The sequence below is a fragment of the Cupressus sempervirens genome, chromosome 1 (genome assembly GCF_028749045.1).
Source record: "Cupressus sempervirens isolate cs-2001-9-10 chromosome 1, ASM2874904v1, whole genome shotgun sequence".
NCBI classification, from domain to species: domain Eukaryota; kingdom Viridiplantae; phylum Streptophyta; class Pinopsida; order Cupressales; family Cupressaceae; genus Cupressus; species Cupressus sempervirens.
In genome coordinates, this window is record NC_143118.1 from 658,125,451 (window position 1) to 658,149,831 (window position 24,381).

The window sequence follows — 24,381 nt, forward strand, 5'->3', positions numbered from 1 at the left end:
GTAAGTTACTTGAAAGTATTTGGCAGTAAATGTTATATCTTGAAAGAATCTAGAAAAGAAAAATTTGATGTAAAAGGTGATGAAGGCATATTCTTAGGATATTCGTACAAAAGTATAGCATACAAGTGTTTGAATCTATCTACTCATAAAATCTAGAAAATGCACATGTTAGAATTGATGAGTTTGCAGAAAAGAGTGAAGAAGAAAGCTGCAAAGAACCAAAAGATTACAGAAGATTCGTTTGCTATGAATCTGATACATTACCAATCACATCTAAAGGAAATAATGTTTCGCGGCCTGAGTCCCCAAAATCTCCATTAGCTACCCAGTTGCAACTAGTGCAAACCAAGTCACAGTCTGAAGGACCTGAGTCGCAGTCAGAGGCTACCGAGCTAGTTCAAACCAAGTCTGATGGACCCGAGTCACAGACAGCGGGACCTGAGCCTAAAACTGAAGTTCATGATGAAATCAATGAAAGTCATTCATTATCCAAAGTGCCTGTGTTAGCAAGATATGTAAGAAGGCATCATGCACCTGATCAGATCATTGGTGACAAATCTGATGGAACCATGACACGAAGGAAATTAAAAGGTACATGTTTACTTGCTGAATTTGAACCTAGAAATGCCAAAGATGCATTGGAAAATGAAAGTTGGGTTGAAGCAATGAATGAAGAAATAGAACAAATTGAGAAGAACAAAACTTGGTCTCTTATATATATATATACTATTTTGATATCAAAATCATAGATATGTTATTGTCACACAATGCTACCAGCAATGTTAAGGGTTCATTTCTTCAATATATATTATATACTTTTCCTAATCTAAATCAACTGCTTAACACCCTAAATATGTATATTATAATTTGTAATTCCTGTTGATGCCATAGCTATGGTTGGAATCCACAGGCTGACAAAGTTAAATGTCTAATTGGCCTATCGCCTTAGAAATTGAACTCAGCGATTTATATATATATATATTAAATGTACAAATATAATTAAATGATTTGTATTAAGCCGACTATATTTCTGCCACCTCTTTTATATGTCACGACCCTTGGTGAAAAGGTCTCATGCACATAGATAAGAGATGTGTGATCTGTTATTTGGAACAATCAATTATACAAGCATCAGCGAATCAATACCAAGAAGATTGATATCAAGGTGACAATACTATTGAAGGTAGATTGATTTACATAGACAGAAGTATATCGTCAGATTGAAATATATATATATATATATATAATCTCAGGGAGATCAATATATGTGTATGCAGAGGCATATTGAATAAAGGGTCAGAATGACTTTGTTAAACGACAAAGTCACAATCAGATCAGTATATAATCAGATCGTAGTATTCAGCAGTTTGATAGTTATATGTTATAATCAGTATCATAATTACAGTGGTGATCAATCTCTGTGATTGGTCTTATAATTTGACCATATTGTAATCATTCATTTCAAAAAATATAAGAGATAGTTTGGGTTTTTTCTCTTCGAGTTGAAAGGTTTTCCCAGGGTATATTTTATGTTTATTGGTATGAATTGTCTCATATCTGAGCTATCAAATATCTACAATCCATCTGAATATTTTATATGAAATTTCTGGCTTTGATTGTGTAAGATTTTTTTATCATCAACGTTTCGGATCACATTACATGATCCTTCATCAAGATGCAAGAGATCAAAAGGAGAACATTTTTTTTTAGATTGCATACCTAAAGTGGTGGAATAAGAAGGGAAAGATGGTAGGAGAGAGAAAGGAGAAAACACCAGGCCCAAGGTTGACAAGACCCTAAGAGAAAAGAACTAGGAGATAAGGAAATTTGTTCTCCTTTTGATCACTTGCATCCTAATGATGGATGATGTAGTGCGATCCGAAATGTTGATGATAAAAAATCTTACACAATCAAATCCAGAAATTTCATACATCCTGCAATATCTTGTGGCATAGCATCTTCAGCAATGACCTCATACGGAGATATCATTTGCAGACTTCTTGATAGCACCATATCTATAGTTCAGTCTGTCGTTCCATATGGAGGGTGTTCACAGTTGAGGAGCGCATACTGTCATACACAGATTATTTAATACACAGAACCTGACATACAGAGGGTAACCAAAGGTATTCAGAGATCATAGTCGAAGGTAACCTGATCAGAGATCAGAGGCATATCTACTACATACTCATCTCAGTAGTGGTGATCTCATACTCAATTACAGACTCCTCTTATAATTCTGATCTTACAACATCCGATCAACAGTATCTTCGCTACATCTATTGTATTTGGATACCAATCAGTATCGGTGCATCACAACATGGATATCAATCATTAGAAGACTGGTCTGTCAAGATTGTCTTGCTCTTCTAATTGTAATTCCATTCTGATAAATTGTAATTCCATTCTGATAATCAATTGATTTAGAATTTGTGGCTCACATTTTTGTCAATTTTTTACTTCTGCAATTTATCATTACTTGGGACATTGTAGGGGCCAACAAGAAAAGTGATACAATACAAAAATTTGGATAATTGTAAAGTTCTGATGTGGTGATAGAGAAATGGGTGTTTACAAATGATTTCTCAATATCAAATTTCATCCCATTTCTGATGTAGGAGCATCCAGGATGTAAGAGCACTATTGCATCCCCCAAAATATTCTTTATTTTTCAATAAGGATTAAAATGACAGGTTATATTTTTAATAAGGTGGCATTTGTGCACAGATGATTCTGAAAACTTACCCCAAAGATAGTGAATCTGAAATATAAATTGAAGGTGAATGAATTTTTTCAACATCACATAGATTTTCAGAGATATTAAAGGTTTATCTAACAAAATTCCCTAATACAATCTCAAATTTGAATTTGAGGCCCTTTGACACTTCACTAGTTCCGAACTTGGACAGATTTTTCAATAGCACAATTTGGCATCACAAATTTCATGAGCTTTAAACGAGATATAATGATTGAAAATCGAATGCTCAGATAGGAAGTTACAAGTCCCGAAAGTTCTACCAAAATACTAATTTTCAATTTCAATATAATATCTTCTTATGTGGAAAAATGGATGGTTGAACTTCTGGTGCAGAAAATGGGAATTACACATTCAAGAACATTCCAGGGTGTTTTTACTTTCCAAGATCACGAAGGTGAATGGGGCTTATAGAGGACGGTTTAGTAGTGCAGATTGTGGCTTGGGCTGCTTGATGCTCTTGATAGAATCAAGTTTCTTTGTAGTTGAAAGCCCAAGAGACTGTAGCCCATAATTTCTGGGTATTCTAATTCCTTTTCATGAAAGTAACGGAAGTTAATTTTTTACATTTCTGCATTTGCCTGGTTAATCTTTGTCAATGTCCATGCATGTATTGGGTGGAGGAGCCCATCATCAATTTCTTGTTTATTCATTGTAATTGACTCTTGGAGCCTTTATTGAAGCTACACATTTTCAATACTATTTTAACTAGCACAAACACATAACAATATCACAGAACTGTCTCGGGCATCCTTCTTAAAGAGCACGATGCTGAATTTGTGACATGAAACTGAATCTCATATTGGCATGTTCATCTCTAATTAAAAATGCAAAGCTTTACTGCAATGTGGGCTGCAGGCAACGTTTTTTTCCTGTCTGTGATATAGAATAGAAACATGGATTACCTGAACCAATTTTGCATTTATCCTGCAAAATGATTCATCAATTGTAGATTGGCTCCAAGATTGGATGCATAGAATTAGCAAAAGACTGGAGTAATGTAATTCTAGTTAACAGAAGAAAGTAACAAAGGCAGCTTAAGCAAATGTGAAGATACTCGTAACTGGAACAAAAATATTTTGTGAACCCTTCATTTTAGCAACTGATTATTTATAAATGCATGCAATTATAGATGGCTTTTGTAGCGATTGGAGCAACAATGGTGGGCAGCATCACTTTTACCAAAAATGAAGGTGATTTTCTGCAGAAAGGAGATGAGGTATCTTATTATTATATTACTTGTCATTTATACATTGTTGTCTTATGCATGTGAATGAATGAAGTGGGACTAGTTCCTATCCTTGACTTCTTATGTTATTAATAGATGTCTTCTGCACCCATTGCAGCTTGGTTATTTCTCATTTGGGGGAAGTACTGTTGTTTGTGTTTTCGAGAAGGTAAATAATTTTTGTATTCACATTTCATTAAGTACATTAGCTGTGAGTAAGTTCTTCAAAAATTAGCAGATCAAGAGCTAGATAGGTTTGCCTTAAAAAAAGGGGTTTATATAGGTGATTAGTCCAGATTAGTGATAAATGCAGCCAATGGTGTATGCAGCATTTCTGTAGATTATAGGGACCAAATTCAAGTTCCCTGATTATGAGGCATGCAGCAATCTTCTTGTTTTTTAATCTGTACATATGGAGTTGTTACAACGATATTTATAAAAAAGCACTCTTTTGGCAGGATGCAATAGATCTGGATGAAGACCTGGTTTTAAACAGCGAAAGGTCACTTGAGACCCTGGTTTCAGTGGGAATGAGTTTAGGTATCTCCAAGAATATGTCAGAAGAGCAAGTAGCAAATACTAGGAGGCCCAAGCGTAATGATAGTGTTCTCATATTGGACAATGACATTGCTGAAAGAGGAATCCGAGCAACTACAAGGGCTAATGTCATGAATTATCAGATTGGCCTTCCCGAAGAGGTGTGAGGACAAATTTTGTACCATATTCTTCATTTCCAGTATCTCTTAAATATATTTCCTGGCATTGTTCTGGCTGTGTCAAGGTATTGGTGAAACATTAAAAAAACTGATCTTATCTCAATTAAAAAATACTTTTCCTACTTTAATAATTGAATTTCAAATAAACAGATGTAACCACATCCACAGCATCATATGAGTAGCTTGGAAATTTGTTTTTCAAGTTTACAGAGACAACAACAATTGTATATAACATTGCCAAAACCGATTCGGTCTGTGGGGTATTTGAATATGCTTTGGAAGAACATAAAATAAAGCAACGAGTCTTGAGATTCTTGACTTACATCATGGATTATTCAGAAAGCTTCCAGTCTCAACATTTTGAGAGGTTATTTAAATTTAGCAACAAAAGTTGCATATATAATAATGTCTCAATTTCTAGAAACCCCACACAAGTTTAGCTTATCTAGGATGCAAATTGCTCTGCTTACTTTGAGCAAAGTTTACTGGAAAACAGTTCCTGGTATTTGTATTTAGAAACAAAAATCGTAGATGAACTAAAAATTATAAATCTAATGATATAATTTTTTCTAGAATCTGTCACAAGTTGTTAGTTTGAAGAGGTTTATCTATTTCATGGAACAATTTAATATTGGAACTGATATCTTAACATCTTTTAGATATTTATTTTAAGATGTTTATTACATTTGCACATGAACCCATAAATTTTAACTGCTACTTTATTTTTCCACTATTTTGCACAATGCTAAATGAAAATCAATTATTTACTATAGATTAGCGCGAATATTCCAATAATCTTACTATTTAAAATACTTTATTTAGTATAATTAATTAAAAGAAATTTACAAATTATTGAAATGCAGCAAACTTTAATTTAATCATTTATAGCATTGTTTTGATTTCTTTTTGTTGTGCTCGCAGTTTTTAGTAATTTCTTTTTTTTATCGATAGGTAATACCTTTATGTTGAGATAAGTAGTAAATATCATATATTTGTAGTAATTTCTTATTTAAAACATAATACTCTCTAGAACTACCATTGATTATTACTAATTTCATTTGTGATAGGTTTTAAAACAATAAATTGTTTTCTTGGCTGCAGAAAACCCACTAATTCATTAAGAGGTTAAGCAATATCAAATAGGAATGTCCATCCATGGGGGAATAGGAAAAAAAATGAATGACATTGATCTTTGTTGTTGTGCATGTTACGGTTCCCTAACCATGCAATCAGATCTGTTGTCTACTGCCTTTGGGGGATTTGTGCATTGCTAGTGCTAGGGTGGGATTTGTTATTGAAGTGGTGTGGGGATGTGGCAGTTGTGTGGTGCTTGAGACTTTTTATTATTTTTTGTGAGCAATTTTTGGGTGTTGTGAGTTGTGATTAAGGTGAGCTTTTGTATTTGGGGTTGGTGATGTTTGTGCTAGTTGTTAAGAATGTAGGGCCATCATTTGGTGGTGGTCATAATGAAGCTGTTCTTTGGGCATGTATGCAAGTCCATCAAACTCATTTTTTGTGGGTGAGGTTTCTAAACTTAAGAAAGTGAATGGTTGTTTGTTGAGAAGCCAAGGTCGCTCATTTTTGGTTATTCATTTCCAAATTGGTTATGGAGGATGTCTTTTTATTGAGCAACCCATTCTAATAAATAAATTCCTCAGGATCCATATTTCTCTATTGACACTAAAATCTCAAATCCATCATTCTTGGTAAGTTGAGGGTGATGTGGAGATCATGTTAGTTACATATAGGAATTTCACGATTGTTTTCTCCAACATGGCTAATAGGATTTGGGTTTTTGAGAGAAGGTTGTACTTTTACAATCATGTAGGCTTATTCATTAACCTTGGGTGTTTGGGTTGCAATTCAATTGAAGAACTTCTCTCAAGGGTTCTTGCATGGGTTTGTCTTCTATGGTTTTTGTTGGAGTTTTTTAGGATGTTTTGTGAAGAATTTTTGTTCTATTTGGGAAGGTGATTGCAATAACTCAACAAACCTTTTCAATAAAAAGGTAATTATATTTTCTCATATTTGTCTAAAAATTGATTTGAATGATCCCTTGCTAGATTCATTATAAATTTTTGTAGGCTCCTCATTTTGGGTTCAATAGTTAAATAATGAGACTTCTTTTTTAGTTTTGGATTTGTCATGAGTATGGGCACCTTTAATGACAATGTCCTAGGTAAATAAAGTTGGTGTTCTAATTCCTTTTCTTCCTTGGCTTCAAAAGTGGATAAAGGGGGCAAAGGAGAAACCCTTGTGTTGGATGATGATTTAGGTAATGATGATTTTACACCTTGCCTTCTGCTAATGGGATACACGAGGTCTTATAGAGAGATGTAGAATGATAAGAGCTTCAACTATTTCAAGGTGTTGGAAACTTTGGCCTCTAAAGAAGAAATTCTAGATGATGTGACGTTTGGGGCTACTATCATGTATATGGACAATGTGTAAGAGCAAGGGATTGTTCAAGATTTTTATCCTTTGCAAAGCCTACAAAATCCCTAGGTTTCTCCTAGTAATCCTTATTTGCAAGATCAAGCAGATTATAAGTCTTGCAGAGGTGTTGGAATTTCATCAAGGAAAATGTTCCTCTTAGACTTTGGGCTTGCAACAATGATCCCTTAGGAAAGGTCCTTTTGAGGATTCTTCTAAAGATGGTTCCAAGAAGGATCAAGAGAAGATACAATTAATTAGGGAACAAATGGTGAAATTTGAGTTATTGAAGCCCATTGATGCTCACTTTTACCAATTCTCAAATCATTACTCTCTTAGAATATAAGGGGCTTACATAATATCCCTCAAAAAAAGCTATTCATGATTTTTTTGTGATTTATTCATTGGATATCTTTTGTATCCCAGAGTCTAAGCTTTTAGTTGATTGTATGCTTCAACATGATCCAAGTATTTGGCATTTTGGTCATTGTCAGTACATTTGCTCCTTAGGTTGTTTTGGAGGTTTAGCTCTTTCTTGGTATGTGAGAAAGATTGTTCCACTTTGGTGGATATCTAATGATAATTACTCCACTCTTTCCATGGTAGCCTCTAGATTCAAATCTATGGAGACTATTCTGGTTACTAATGTGTATTCTCCAATTGATATTTATGGGAAAACTTCGTTTTGATCATGTGCTCCATATATTTCTTGCATTTTTGTTGGTGATTTTAATTATATATTAAGTCTAAAGGAGAAAGAGGGTGGGAGGGAGGTGTAGGTGGATCTAGGTCCTTCTGATCCCTTTCATGAGAATACACCTCCATGATTCAATTAATCTCAAAACATCTAATGGGGTCTATACTTGAACTAATAGATGGTGTGGAGATGAAGCTAATTTTTAATGGTTGGATAGTTTTCTAGTTTCTTGCTACTAAATGGCTGGTAGCTTGATTACAAATTCTAGGATCCTTGATGAAAGAGGTTCTGATTATTGGCCAATCAAACTTTTAGTAGCTTCTTTTAGAGTACTCCTTTGGATTTTCAAATCTTGTGGCTTTGTAATTCTTCCCTTTGTGACTTAATGGCTCAGAAGTGGAGAGATGGTGGCCCTATCTTTGGTACTTTTATGCATTCTTTTGTTAGGAAATTACAATTTGAGAAATTTCAGCTTAAAAGATGGAACAATTGATGCTATGGTAACCTTCTTGCTATGAAGAGGAATATTTAAGTGCACCTTGATGTTATTACTCACCAAATATGGGATTATCATTTCTCAAAAGATTTAGGCAAAGCTGAGTCCCAATTTGTGAGGAGTTTGAGGAATGGGAACTTTGTGAGGAGATTTTAGATGCAAAAGACCTAGATTTGTTGGCTTAAAGAAGGTGATAGGAACACATGCTTTTTTTCACTTCTATGCAAGCTCATTGAGATAGGAGTTATATTTTCTCATCAGATAATTCAAAAAGAATTCAATTATCATCTTTGCAAATGTTTTATCATGAGGCTATACAATTTTACTTTTCTCTCTTTATTGATGATTAAAGTCCTACTAAAGATGGGGAGAATTTGATTGTAGCATGTAGTCTCTATTTATTCACCAATGAGATGAATGAATCTTTCATCAATCAAATCTCTTTGTTTGAATTAGATGAGGGTTTTGTTAGGATGTGCAAGGGAAAATCTCCTTGTTTGAATGGGTTCCTAAAGATTGCTTTCAAGAATTTTGGTATATTATTAAATTGGATTTGTTGGCGGTGGTACAAGAATCTCATGGTAACAAACAAATGCTTTGGGCCTTGAATTCTACTTTGTTGTCCCTATTCCTAAAAAGAAGGAGCTAATCGGCTAGATTTCTCTAGGCCCATTTCTCTTTGTAATGTGGTTTAATAATTATTACTAAATTGATTCTAGAGGCTCAAAAATTGGCTTCATTCTTTACTTTCAAATGAGCAAGGGGGATTTGTGGAAAGGAGGTAGATTTTTGTAGGGGCTAGTGGTTGGTTTGAAGCCACTCATTCTATCAAAGTGTCTAAGGGGAAATTTATGTTCACCAAACTAGATATGGCCAAAGCATATGATAGAGTTGGCACTTTTTACAAAGAACAAATATCTTAGCCTTTGGTTTAAGTAGGGAGTGGACCAATTGGAAAATGAGTTTCTTTACTTCATCTATTTTATATATTCAATGACTAACCTTCTAAGTTATTTGGAGCTTCTAGTGTCTCGATCAAGGGGACCCTCTCTCCCTTTTTTTTTTTTTATTAATGCTAAGGGTTTGGGAGCATTCATTAAGTCTCAAGTTTCCTAAGGCTTGATTTAGGGTCAAACCTAGGGTAATGGGTATCTCCAAATTTTTGATGATATTTATCTTATGGGGGTCACTTGTCTTCATGAGGCTAAATAGTTTAGTCAAATGCTTCACATCAGAAAGTCAATGATAAGAAATATTCTATCTTCTTTTAACAACCCTAAGCTTGTCCAAGGAGGGATTGTCAATATTTTGAGGTTATAGATTGGTTCTCTTTCTTTTCTTCATCTATGTGTCCCTTTAGTTGTTGGGAGGCACCATAGCCCATTCTGATAGGACTTGCTAGATAAGTTGCATCGAAAGGCTAATCATTGGACCCATTTTTTCTTATCAACTATTATTGGGGTGACTTTTTCTTAATCTGTGATCTTAGGTATTCCTATTTATATGGGCTCTGTTTAGGCATCTTCTGTGTATTTCCTTAAGGAATTTGATGCTCTCGCTTGCCAATTCCTTTAGAGTGGTGATTTCATGCCTCAAAGTGGAGCTTAGTTAAGTGGGAGTCTTTGTGTAGGCTAAACAAAGGAGGGGCCTTGATCTTCATTCTACAATCTTGAATTGGCAAGTTCTTGCAACCAAAGTACATCTATAATGGTCTACATATTAGAAATAGGTTTGGGCTCATATTCTCAAACATAGTTATTTAAAGGGAGTTGACATTGTAGATGTTCCTCATAATCATTTTGATAGAAGGGACATGATAGTTTGGTACACTATGAAAATTAAGGCTTAGCTTATTAAAAATGGGATTTTTTGATTTGCAAGAAAGGCTTGAGGGATCTTTTTCTACTTGATTATCGGGATGGTAATCATCTCATTCTATCCATATATCCAAACATGTATCCCCTTTATAACAATTTTTTTGTAGCTAGTTGGAATACAAGAGTGAGCTATATGACTATCCTTAAATTTAAGGTTGGCTAATGATAATAAATGGAAAAATTGATATAAATGTCTTCTAAGTGGGTCAAGAGGCTTACAAAGACTTATCTTTTATTCTTGCATCCTAGGAGTGCAACTCCTTTGTGAGGCGAGATATGTTGGTTTAGGGAAGAGAATCATGTAGTAAGTACAATTTTTGCTATAGGGTACTTGGAGCTTGATAGACAATTGTTTATGGTATACGGGTGGCTTGGTGGAAATAGGTGTTGAACAAATTCTCTTAACTCAAATGCATTATTTTTCATGTGGCTAATGATTCAAAACTAATGTCTTGGGATAATTTGTATCGATGGGACTTCCTTGGTTTCTATATGTGTACTTTGTGTCATAACAATGAGGATTATGTTTCTCATCTTTTCCTTTGACAATATTTGTCTACAAAGATTTGGCATTTCTAGTGGGGAGTTTGTTATTAGGCTTGTTGGTGTGTCTCCTTTTAAGCTTAGTTACGGGTCTACGAGGGTAAGCCTCTAGTTAAAACTCAGAGTCTATAAATTGTTGATGAGTCTATAAATTAGTGTCTTTTGGGGTATTTTGGGTTGGTTTTGTTGTACTTTGTCATAATTTTCTAAGATTCTTTGATACTTAATATACTACAATGAACCCACTATAGTACCTACTATGCATTTAATGATTTATTTGTATTTTATCAACTTTACCAAGACTCTTTGATACTTAACATACTATGATGAACCCACTATAGTAGCTAACATGTATATTATAATGGTATATATTATAATTAAAATTTTGTGTGATGTAATAATTTAATCTACTTTTAGTTATGTTTACGGATGATTCAATAAGTATATGCATTTATCTTGTTCATTGGCCAATTGACAATCTGAAGACATTAAACATGAGCTATAATTATGGGCATAAATTATTGTCATAATGGAAGATGTAGTCAAGGGCTATAATCAATGAATCTTTATACAACATAATGTTTCATCTTGCTACTATGTGTATGGTTCCAATGGAGATTTTAATGAGTGGTAGTAGTCATCCAACCAGATAATAGCCTTGTTCCTACATGACTAAATAGTCCATGATGGGAATGTTAAATTCCATTTAAAGTTTCAGTGGTAGTAGTCATCCAACCAGATAATAGCCTTGTTCCTACATTACTAAATAGTCCATGATGGGAATGTTAAATTCCATTTAAAGTTTCATGTTTCTAGTTCTCTTTGACTTTATGCTTTAGAATAAAAGTTAGTTCTTCTTAGACGACATTTGTGAATATAATTTAAATAACTTTTGTTACTATTTATCAAAATATTTTTTATAAATCTAGGAAGGTGTTATGGGTAATGGTTATAATGGTATAGTAGAGTGTGTGCTAGATCATAGTAGATAATACACTCTATTGTTATGTTTTAATTTCAATGATAGTGAATAAAAGTGGACGGCAACTTTTAGTTGAGTAAAGTTTTGATTTGATTTGAGGTTAAGACTTCTCAAGCAAGGACCAATTGAGGTGATGTACCTCTTTATTAAAGTAGAATAGTTAGTTGCTTCCTTCATTCATATTTTTCTTGTATTAAATTCAGTTTAGTTTTGTAAATTTCATCTATTGTGCAATGCATGATTGATTCGATGAATGCTAGATTCTATTAAGTTTTATTTATTAAATTTAGGTTAAGTAGTTTCTTTCAGTTAGGTTTATGTTACAATTTATTCTTCTCATACACAACTGCAACATCTAACCCACAACCAAATATGTGTGAATGAAATTGGTATTAGATTACATGTTATGCTCTTTCTTTATAGTTATATGTTTTAACTAGAGTCTAGATTAACTTTGTTGCACATATAGAATAGATGTCATATAAGTATATACATTCACAATTAATAATTAAATGATAGTTTTTTAGGAGGAAGAAATATTTAATACGGGTTTGGTTTCTAGGTTAGGAGAGTGTATTGAGTTATATACACCAATTAATCATCCATGGTGTATACTAGTCATTTTTTGAACCATTCATGAGGATGGTTCCAAGGCTTAGGATTTCTAGTATAGTTTTTTTCAATTTTTTGGCATAGCCTAATTGATATTCTTTCAAGCATTAGATCTTAGTTAGAATAATTTCTAGTTAAAATACACTCTATCGACAAGTGAAAAAAGACAATTACATACTCCAACACATGACATGAAGTGAAAGAGATATGCATTAGGGAGATTTCTTCCCTCTACTAAGATGCAAGACAAAATTTCTACATACATTGATCAATAAGATCCATCTAACTGATAAAGATGCTAGAGGCAAGACCTGTGACAATATAGAAAGGGGACCCTTTCCAAGACCCTAAAAATGAGTAGCCTTTATAGCATCCTCCTTATATGGATAATATGGATAATGAACAGGTCAAGAATCCCATAGTTCCTACTACCTTTGAGTTCCCAATATTAGATTATGAGAGAGTTACTTCCCTAAAGAATATAACCCCATTTTGTTTTCCTAATTTCTATGGTATATTCATAAGAAATCCTAATACTTTCTTATTTGATTTTGATGATCTCTACTAGATTCGTAAATACACAATTGATGGATGGTAGACCCCCATATGGATAGATGGGGTTTAGTGCCCCCACCCTATATTAGAAAAGGCCTATCAATTGAGAGTGTACATAAATTCTCTCATCCTTTAGATAGGGTTGATATTTTGTAACTAATGCTTTGTGCAAATTTAGTCACAAAATAGGATGACTAACCACAGTGTGTGAGGCAAAGTCCCTCCTACCCTAAAGGGAAGGTTCCCACTTCTCATTGTTCCTTGGATTAACTCAAGGTAAGAAAGAAGTCAGAGGTACTTTGAAGGGTGCTACTAATATTATTTCCTATTATTTTGGTAAAGAATCCACTTACTTGCAGAGTGGGTAATGGGAAAGAAGGTCCTCTAAACTACACTTCTATCTAGGAATTGGAAATAGTGATATTGATACACTAACACCAACTCAAACCCTGATTGAAAGTGTATTGGCTTGGAGCTAAGTCTAGTTGTTCTACACTATAAAGTAAATCAGTACTATTGGGGCTCAAAGACTTTCAAAAGTAGATGATTTCTATGCTAATATCCTATAAGTTATTTCAATTCAAAGACATGTAAGTAACTTAAATCTAACAAAGTGTGTGAATATCATACAGTAATATAACTACAATAAAAGCTTCTAGTTATATATTACCACAATTTCTCCCAGTCAAAGCTTCGGCTCTAATTATTTCTTTTAACCACTTGCTCTAATAAACATACAATAATAACTTGAATCAAAGACAATAAGCACAAATCATAGTCAAAGCTTCTAATTTTCTCTATCAAAATTATGTCTAATCAAAGCTTTGAATCCAATTGCTTCTTTGCATTCATTATTCTTCCAAATTGATGAAATAGAATCAAAGTTATGCTTGCACAAGTTCACCAGAGCTCTCTTGTATAAAATAAAAGATCATTTTTAGAATGAGGGGTCACTCCTTTATATAAGAAAAAGGAGTGATAAACAAGGAGAAAAAGGTGAGAGAAACTCAACCACCTTGACCAAGTCAAACTAGGAAAGAAGATTTATTGGTTTACATGAAGATTTGTGTAACTGAATTACATATATAGTCAAATTACACATAATCTATCTTCTACAAATACAAAAATGAAAAATTCTCTTGAAGAAAAAGTTGGAACTATTGAATCAATGCTATAGATTATTAGCAAAGTCTTTGTACTTGATTATGTAATCATGGAGGGTCTTTGAATCAAAAATTCTTGTATTCCACATCATTGTAATCTCTTTGATAAAATGTTAGTTTTCATTTGAAAACCTTATGTAATCAAGATTTTTCCCATTCCACAATTGTGATTTCTTCTTTGTTAGATTCACACATTCTGGAGTATCTGACACTTTAAAAACCTTCTCAATGATGTCTATATGTAAACTCAAAACAACTTGTCCATCAATATTTTCAATTGATCTCTCTCTCTCTCTCTCTCTCTCTCTCTCTCTCCTTTGGCACAATCCAACATGAACTCGAGTTCTAGGGCCGCCATTGGGAAAGTGGATACCAAATGAATATTTCTTCTTTTGATTCGAAGTGTTTCTTCTTAGCGAGATGTCTCTATTCTTTGAAGAAATTCTAACATATCATGAATAATTCACTGCAACATGAAGATTCCAAATAACCAAAAAAACTTCTAATATTAATGGATCCATGAAAGGTCCGGGATTTGAGTTACAATGGTGGATCCATGAGGTATGGTTGTTCAAAGAATGGATTAGATATTTATTGAGCACTTTAGAAGGCTGGAAATGAATGGAACAACTTGTATTTTGGCCAAAATTGGGGTTTGGATGGTGGATTGCATGTAGGAAAAGTGGGGCATTTATTTTGGATGGCAAAGAATGCAAGTTGGAAGTATATGGATGAGTGCAAAATGAGAATTTTGGTTTTAAAAAGTGTGAGCTTTCACCAAAATTAGGTTTATGAGCTGCAATTACAAGTGGTGAAAATTCATCATAATTACTTTATGTAAATATGTATTTGGGTTTGTAGAATGTAATTATATATGTGGGAATTTGGAGTTTGGATGATGAATTGACATGGAAGATGAAAGTGTGGATATGCACTTGCATTCTTGGGTGAAAGTCTTCAACTTTTTTCCAAAACAAGCAGCAAAATATATATATGAAAACTAAAAAGAAAAAGAAAAACATACCTCTTTCTTTGACTCAAACATTGAGGAACTCCAAAACTTCACTTTGAATGCAATTTCATTTTTGAGATGGAAGAGCTTTGCATTTGCAACAAAGACAAAGATTTCAAGCTTATTTAATAACTTAGTGCAAGACAACTAGGGATGTATTTGAATGAATGAATTACAAAGAGCAAAAGAATGCAGAAAATTAGCTAAAAAAGAAATAAATGCAAGAAAAATTGAATCCTCACACTTGCTTGGAGTGCAATGATAAAAATTTGGAAGAAAAAGAAATTAGAATGAACTTGTCTTCTCCAAAATTGTGTTCTCCGAGTGTATTTGCATGTGGTAACCAAATATCTTTGAAAAATTCAAGGTTTATCTTCAAACCATCGTTGCAAGATGCAAATGTATGTGCAAGGTATCGACAATGTGATTGTAAATGTATTCCTAAGTGCATCACACTTATGAGAATGTTTTTCATGTTTGAAAATGCATCTACAAGGAAAATCATGCTCTTGGAGCCTATTTGCATGAAACACCTCCTTGCATGAAGGAAATCGAGGTCTCTAACTCCAAACAAATAAAGAGAAAATGCAAGGAAAATGCATGTTACTTGTATTACAATCCAAATTGCACTCTCCAAGAGGCATTACATGCGATGTTTTTGGTGAAAATGCATGCCCTCAGCATGTGCTAAATAGGGCATTACATGTGATTTTTTTGGTGAAAATGAGTGCCCTCAAATACAATGTTTACACTATATAGTTTACATATTATGAGTAAATATATTCAAAAAGTAATGTTTCACCTAAATGTTTTAAAATATTTTTTTTAGGTAAATCTCAATATTAAATTATACTATAGACTACATAAAGTCATTTAAGTAAAAAATTAAAAAGCAACTCAACATTAAATTATAACAAAAGTGCACTATAATGGCTTAAGTAACTTAAGTGATAAAGTAACTTAAAAACATAACATAACGTCATTTTAAGTTATTATTTTAAAAAGTGCAACCCACTTTTTAGCACTTCAACTATTTTGACTTATAACTCCTATTAATCTCCAAGATATATCAAATTGAAAGGAAAACCAAAAGCAAGAGATTGGAGGAAGCAAAAAGATTTTAAAAATGTAAAAAAACACTCAAATTCACAAAAGGGATGCTAAATGTCTCAAAAATCAAGTATAGGTTAACAAATTGAAAAAATGAAAAAGACTTGACAAGAACCTTCAATAAAATATTTCATTATGTAAATTGGTAATAATAGTTTGATCTTTTTTTGCCAACCAAATAACAGGTTGTCTCAGAGTAATGTGAAGCTTAATTGGAAAAGTTTCATACTATTACCTCGATTTTGTTATGACAAAATAGAGTACAACACTCTATAGCTACATAAAGTGGGGTTTGCATCCCCTCCCCTAGTTACACCTTTCAATGTATAGATAGATAGCCCCATCTATCAATTGTGTTGAGCATTCTCCAATTGGCATATAGATATATAAGAGTGGTAGTTAGGTATAAATATCCTCTCCCTCAAGATGCTCTCCTAGTGTACCACCTAGGCTTGCGTGTAACAAGGGTAAAGTCAGAGGGGCCTATAGATAGTAGGGGGCCTCTAGGATTGCGGATAGAGAGATTTGAGATATTTTAGACACAAGTCTCAATCAAGTGATCTTTCATGTGTCAAAGTCATTTCTTGATCCAAAAATAGAGGGATATTTGATATATAATATAAATTCACAAACACAGGCTAAAGCTATTTCTATAAATCTAAAAGGATGCTACTCTAAGATGGTTTATGCGAATTGGCAGGAATTCCATTAACCACTAGGCAGCGGTGAAAGAGAAATTTTCATAGAAGTACCAAGATTACTAAAGAGGTGGAACTCAAGAAAGGAGGACACCTTCATAATTAGTCAAAAAGAAAATGAACCATTGGAAGACTACATAGAGATCTTTCAAGATTCTCTCAAGAAATGTCCATAGAATTGACTTTCTACTTTATCCTCCAAGCTTTTTTTTCCTTGGAGGAGGAAACAATGATTGTATTGATGCATTTAACTCAATAGGAGTGGGAAACTTTACGCAAATTTTTTTTTAATATCAATAAGCTAGCATAGAATTACTCGAGATCAATGTTGAAATAGAGTAAGAGTAGTTGGCTATTGCCTACTCCCAAATCTTCAAAGAGTGTTTCTCTCATAGAACTTAGAAATCTAATCTCAGATATGAAAGTGTATATTCTAAGCCACATTTTCACATAATTGGACATGTTTCATATTAAGAAGTTGGAGGAAGCTAATGTTCCACTTGTTGAATATTGTTGACACTACTCAAAATAATGCAGCCTATAAATGCAAGAAGGCAGATGTTATATATGAAAAGAAGCCATCATGAATAGATTTATATGTGGTAGAAGATGATGATGGCCAATTATTTTATATTCCTCATAGAAAACCATGACGGCAACAAAAACAAGGTATGGCTCTTGATTTGTTACCTTATAGTAATGCATCATTCAAAATTAAGCAAAATACAATAGCTTGGAATGCCCAATAATGAGTATCTTTAAAGAAACCATGACAAGGAAATATGAATCCTAATTGGGTTCCTCGAGAAGGGGTGATGTCTCAATAACCTCCATCCTAAACATAAAATTATAATCAACGAAAAGGGGCTTAAAATACATGGTATCAACCACAAAGAGGAAATCAATTAAAGCCCTAGGATAATATGCCATACCTATAGCCAAAACAAAATTTGAATTACCCACATGATTGAATGCCTACTATAGTCCCATAATAGAAGACTACTATGTCAAACACAAATTTTTCCACCACTCCATAGAAAAGAGCTACATAATTGTTTGTTTTAAATGCACCTAATCCTAATGATAAGTGTTTTCCAAAAATCTTATACTAATGATGTCACTCAATACCCAAGTTACATAATTAAGATTAGTGACATTGATCTCTTCTTAGGAAGGAATTATTTTGGTCCAACTACTCCACAAATAATAAGTAACTAATGAAGAACCATCAATTTATGTCACTAACCCAATACAACTAGAACTAGTTGTTGAATAAGAAAGCTTAACTAAGGACCATTCATTTCCAAGAAGTTTGACTACCCAAAAGTATGTTAGGTTAGTTGAAGAATAAAACTATTGAAATTCCTCCCATACATGGAATCAATGATGTCCCTATTTAAATCAAGGCCATTATAGAATTGTGTCTTAAGAAGCTATGAACAATAGTTATCCCTAAACATACAAAATCTCAGTAGCCTTTTTGTGAATGTTCATATAAATGACACTCTTATTGAGAATACTCTCATTGATCTAGGGGTGGTCATTAATTTAATGAATAAGGGAACTATACATATCCTCAAACTAGCCAACATCAAGCCTATTCCCACAATGTTGCAAATAGTTGACCAATTCACTATCAAAGCATAAGGAGCCATAAAAGATATGTTTGTCACTATAAATGCATAGGAGTATCCTATGGACTTTATTGTGTCATAACCTAATGTAATATCCCCTTTTTATCCAACATTGGTTAGTGATTTGGATTATCCTATAAATGGCCCTCGTAGGCTAGTATGGTGGATTAGAGGGTCCTTTTGGAGAGTTTCAAAGCTCTTTAGGTATCCATTGTAAGTGTTTACCTCACCAGATCATTCATTTTGTCTGATGCTTTGATATTCAGAGGTTTTTGGTTTTGTTTTGAGGGACATACAATTTATATTAAGCCAATGGATGGTTGGGATGGACCCTTACTATTTTTTGTAAGGTATCTAGATTAACATTAGGGGTAGTGAGTTAGCCAAGATGAAGTTACAATAATTAAATAATGATTTTAATGGAGATATGACATTTACTTATTATTAAATTTTTATTTTAATAATAATTAGATCATTTTAAGATAATATTTTTATTACTTTGAAAGGACATTTCAAGAGTATAAAGTCAAATTATGAAGTGCATTAAATGAATATTTTATTAAGTGGATCATTTAAAAATTTAATTGAATTTTGTGAGGAGAAATTGGAAACAAAGGTTTGTAGAAGTTTCGTGTTTGGAAAATTATAGATTATTCTAGAATTTTGAGCACTCTAAATTAATGCAAGATTTAATGATTTGTGTAATTGGTTGTTTCTTTACACAGGGGTCATGGTTGTGCTTAATGGTGAAGGATTTAGGGTTTGGTATCATAGCTTTTCATTTAAATTTATTTGCAAAGAATAAAGAGTCACTTCATTATCCAAATCGCATCCCAAAGACCAACATTTGGTATTTAATAAGGCAATTACACCCTTTTTAAGGAGTGGTGTGAGTCTTTGAAATTTTACATCAAGAATTCAAGAGGAACATTGAGTTTAATGATGCACGTCTACACCGTATAATGGTGTCCTTGTCATGAAAAATTAAGTTGTGATTCATTTTGACAATATAATACAATATTGTTATTCATATCAAGCTCTTTCAATAAAATCAATTCATCTCTTAGTTTCAATAATTGTAATTGTTGAATACAAGTCTAAATATTTGTTACAATCTATAAGACAATTGTATATGCACATTTACAAATTACACTTTATCAACAAATATAGAGCTTTAGATTTACAATGTATTGTAGTATGTCTGTGAAGAATTTGATTAACTCCATGTTGAATATTAACAAATTTTAATGACATCACATCATTTTTTGCAAGTATATCTAGTTTAAAATAAAATTATTAGTGAAACCAACTTAATAGTTTGCATACAAAGTGTTTGAAAATATTCTTTGAGGTAAAATTTTAACAAAAGAAAAATTCAAAATAACTTGTTATTATTGTGGTATCAAAGAGGTTTCCTCCCATCTTGGAGGGGTTGATATTTTCTTTTATATTGATCCTACAAATGACATGTGAGTGATCAACACTCTTGCAATTTTTAGCACTTCACTTTGGTCAAGTCTCATTAATTTGCTTCACCACTTTCAGCACAATGCAGTTGAGTTCAAAGTTGAGCAATAAAGGTTTGAGGATCTTCTTTTAGGTATGATTTTGTTTGGACTTCAAGGGATCCTTTGAGTGCATTAATTTTTTAGATAGATCTCATTGAGGATAATTTAGGGGTTTTCATAGAGAGGAGCACCTATGTTTTTTTTATTTGAACATTCCATGCACGACTCTCTTCAAATGCACATTTTAGTTGCACATGTGTTGGTTAGTGTGTATGGAAGCTCACTTCACAACATTAGGAAGCAAGTTATATCTTCCTTCTAAGTTTTTTCCTTATGAGATGTTCACTCCTACAACACCTATAGTTGGATTTGATTAAGTTTGGAAGGGTCTATCAATTATACCAATGATGATATTAGATGAGATAGTTGTTGTTCACATGGAAACTACACATTTCTACCCTTAGGATTAAGGTGGATTAGTGTGCTTTTTGTTTATGGTATTTCTTAGGGAGAAGAAAGTTTAGGAATGATAGGCTATAATGTCCTCTTTATAGCTCACAATGGTTAATGGTTTGGATTAACCTAGAAGTGACCCTCACAGGCTAGTATGGTGGACTATAGGGTCCAATTTGGGAGTTTTGGAGCTCTTCAAGTGGTCATTGTAAAATTCTATCCCATTGAATCTTTCATTTATTCTAAGGAATTGATATTTAGAGCTATTTGGTTTCATTTTGAGGGACTTACTATTTATAGTAAGCCAATCAATGATTGAGAGAAGCCCTTACTATTTTTTACTAAGGAACCCAAATTGATAGTAAGAGCAGTGAATTAGATAGTGATGAAGTCAAAACCATTATATAACAGTTTTTAATGGAGATATGACATTTAATAATTATTTAAGTGTTACTTGGATATTATGAATATTTCATGGGGATATTGTATTAACTTCATGTGACTTTATAATTAAAAGGAATTTCATATTATAAAGTCAATTACTACTATGAGAGAATTTAGTGACTATTGATTATAAAGTGCATTAAATGAATTTTGTATTAAGTGTCTTATTAAATGGTTTTGTTAGTTAATGCATGATAAATAAAATAAAAAGTGATTTAAGTTATGTAAGATGTGATGGAAAAGCTTCTCGGACAACTTGTTTAGAAGAAATATATAAATCCAAGTTGAAAATCAAACCACTTATCATCGTATTTTATTGAATTTTGTGAGGATAAATTGGAGATAAGGGTTTGTGGAAGTTTCATGCTTGGAGAATTGTTAATTCTTCTAGTTCCAAGAACTTTGAATTGGTATAAGATATAAGGGGTTATTACACCTAAGGATGCCTTGGGAGGATATCCTTTAATCATCAGAAAGCCTTGGTTAGTCACAACCAATGCTTTTATTGGTTATTGTTCTAGTAACATGCTAATCTCTAATGGGAGCACAATCAAAAGTTGTTCCATTATCCCCCCACCCCACCCCATTCAACCCCATGTTGATGATCAACAATTCATTTGACCAACATTAGAAGATAGGGAACAATATTCCTTGTAGACCTTAATTATGATTGAAATAAGTTGTAATGCTCCTTTTTACGAGATGGGTTTAAATATAATTATAAATACAAAAATATAATTATGATAATTTTAGTAAGATAAATTTCAAAATTCTATAAAAAAATAATAATAAATAAAATATAATCCACTCTTCAATATATTATCAAAAATAATAAATATAAATGATAAGATAAAACAATACATTAGTTACATTAAAGGTTTATATTTCTTATAATTACATCCTATTATTGTACTAACTATAATAATTATATATAGAATATTATTATATCTTTATTATCATAAATATAATATTATTGAATGTGGCCATACATTTAAATTACCTTAACCGACCATGTGGGAAAGTAAGAACTAGTTTAGTATTGAGCATTGCTAATGGTGTTGATCAAAAAAGGGAAAAAGCAATGATTTTTTGGCAGTGATTACTAATATCAATTAATATATTGATTAAGAAAAGATACAATGCCATACCATATCATGGAAATAGTATTTGGTCCAAGTTCATAATTAATCTAATGAAGTAGCATGTTGGTTGAACTACACTCCATCTCTCTATTATTTGATAAGTAGTTATGTTCTAAAGACTGAGTCATATTATCTCTACAATGATAATGAATGAATCTATTATCTTGTATGACTCCTAGGTTTGAGGTCAAATTAATATTATAGCTTCTATTAAAGTATCTATCTATTTTGTCAAATTAAGGAATGATAATTATGTCACATGCAAATTGAGAATGAAAAGAGCAATACAAAGCTTTAAGGTCTCATTTGGTTGCCTTAATAGGAATAGGAGATTAGGAATATGTTAAGTATTCTCTTTTTTGTGCACCAAATTGGAATAGGGAATATAAATATGTATTCCCATTTTGCCCCCAAAATGAGCATATGTCCATTCCAAAAAATACCTATTATTGGAATAGGTATTCCTATTCTCATTTTGACTTTTTCTTATTTGATAATGTTTTTAGATCCATTTTTTACTTCCCATTGCAGTTCTATGTGGAAGGATGCATTCTTGGAATGGTACTCATGGCCATAATAAGTATCAAGAATTGATCCCCAAGAAATGAATTGGGTATGTACAAAAATGAAGAAGAGGATGTAAATTGTTGCAAAGCATGTTATCCCACCATCCATAGGATTGGTTGTTAATTGGTCGATGAAAGGATAAAATTTTACCAATATTTTAGCCAATGTTTCGGCAAGATATTATGTAAAAGAGGAGAAGTCATCTGCAGGGGTTTGAAAGAGGAGGCCTTTTTTAATATATTGGACGAACAAATTTTTTAATTCAAAGCATGATAATTTAATCAAATTTTGGGTGAACCAAATGGGATTGGAATTGGCATTTTCCATTCCCATTTTCTATTATAATCTTCAATCCCTATACCAGTAACCAAGTGATCCCTAAGAGATGGGCTCAAACATGAATCGCTAAACAATCATACCAATAAGGATTGATTGATATCACCAGATAAACAATCAAGAAAGGAATGAGATTAATAGACCAAGCATCAACAATTAGAGAATTTCTAGTCTATCAATTATGGTTTATGTAAATAATGATAATATTGGTTCAAATAGTTAAACGAAGTCATAGATTGTGATTAAGTCTAACTAGCCAATTTACAATGAGCCATGAATTTAATTGATTTCTTATTTTATGTAGACATATGACCTCAAAGTGACATGCTTCTTCAAATTTTAAGATACAAAACATTTGAATCTTGCAAGTTATATATATGATATAAAATATATTCTAAAAAGGTGTCAATGAGGAAGACATATGTAAAGACTACACCTACAAAATAGGATTCACATTAGCAATCTCCACAAATAGAAGAAATGTGAAAAAGTGTCAAGGTCACTATACACATTGACCAATCAACAAGAACATTATCCATTTATATAAATAATATGAACAAGCATATAAATTGACATGATTAAATTCTGGAATATGATAGTTTAACAATATCAAATAATTGACTAACCAATATACCCAAGAAATCATTGGTCAGTTGCAAGAATACTAAAATTGCCTAAATATGATTATTCTTTTTTACATGAGTTCTAGAACCTACTTAAGAACACAAAAGGGGGAGAATATTTTAGGAGTGCTTTGCCACCTTGCTACAAAGTTGTTAAGCTTCCTTGGAATCTTTCCTAACATGAAAGATACCCAACCTAGCAATGAGGAAGTCTAAACAAGAAAAACTAAGAAGGATAATGGAATTGTGGTATAATAATGTCTAGAATACACAAGCATTTGACTATCATAATTTACAAGATAGTGTGATCATAAATTTGTTACTCATCATTTTAGTATCTTAGTTCCATCCAAACACCTTCAAAACTTAATATGATTTATCCAAAATAGGACAGTACAATCAATATTCATGTATGCTCGTCATATATACACATTAACTATGCATTTAATCCCAATATCATATCATATATCAATCAGTCATATCATGCAAGGAATATTTCCTGTCAAGTGGATGTAAAATTTAAAAATATAATCAAATTGTTATTATTGTCTAGAAATCCAACTGGTAAACAAGAAATCTAAGATTTTATCATTGTATCCTTTAAAACTTATCAAATAGATGGCTCTAGATAGAATCATTGTTCATGCATTTTGGTGAGAATTAAGACCAAAACTCATGCACAATTTTTTTTTTGGAGGAATTAATCATTCCTTTGTGATGAGGAATGATATAAAACCTGCAACCTTAACGTTATATGGAAACATTTATATCTAAACTTTGATCATAACCCAAACCTA

At 32.5% G+C, this 24,381-nt stretch overlaps 2 protein-coding genes across 3 annotated transcripts in view; both read left to right on the forward strand.

Annotated features, from left to right (window-relative positions):
* LOC149579614 (phosphatidylserine decarboxylase proenzyme 3-like) overlaps positions 1–5,021 on the forward strand; it is a 327,375-nt gene extending 322,354 nt beyond the window's left edge. For both annotated transcript variants that reach the window (XM_089786112.1, XM_089786119.1), the window contains 3 exons: positions 3,888–3,974; positions 4,102–4,152; positions 4,442–5,021. In XM_089786112.1, coding sequence (XP_089642238.1) covers positions 3,888–3,974; positions 4,102–4,152; positions 4,442–4,687 — 384 coding nt within the window. In that variant the 3' untranslated portion in view covers positions 4,688–5,021. The remainder of the gene's footprint in view (positions 1–3,887; positions 3,975–4,101; positions 4,153–4,441) is intronic.
* Positions 5,022–17,526: 12,505 nt separating this feature from the next.
* The window catches only part of LOC149579615 (NADP-dependent malic enzyme 4, chloroplastic-like), a 44,360-nt gene continuing 37,505 nt past the window's right edge, over positions 17,527–24,381 (forward strand). Inside the window, exon 1 of the mRNA XM_089802329.1 lies at positions 17,527–17,546. Within this exon, the coding sequence (XP_089658455.1) occupies positions 17,527–17,546 (20 nt within the window). The remainder of the gene's footprint in view (positions 17,547–24,381) is intronic.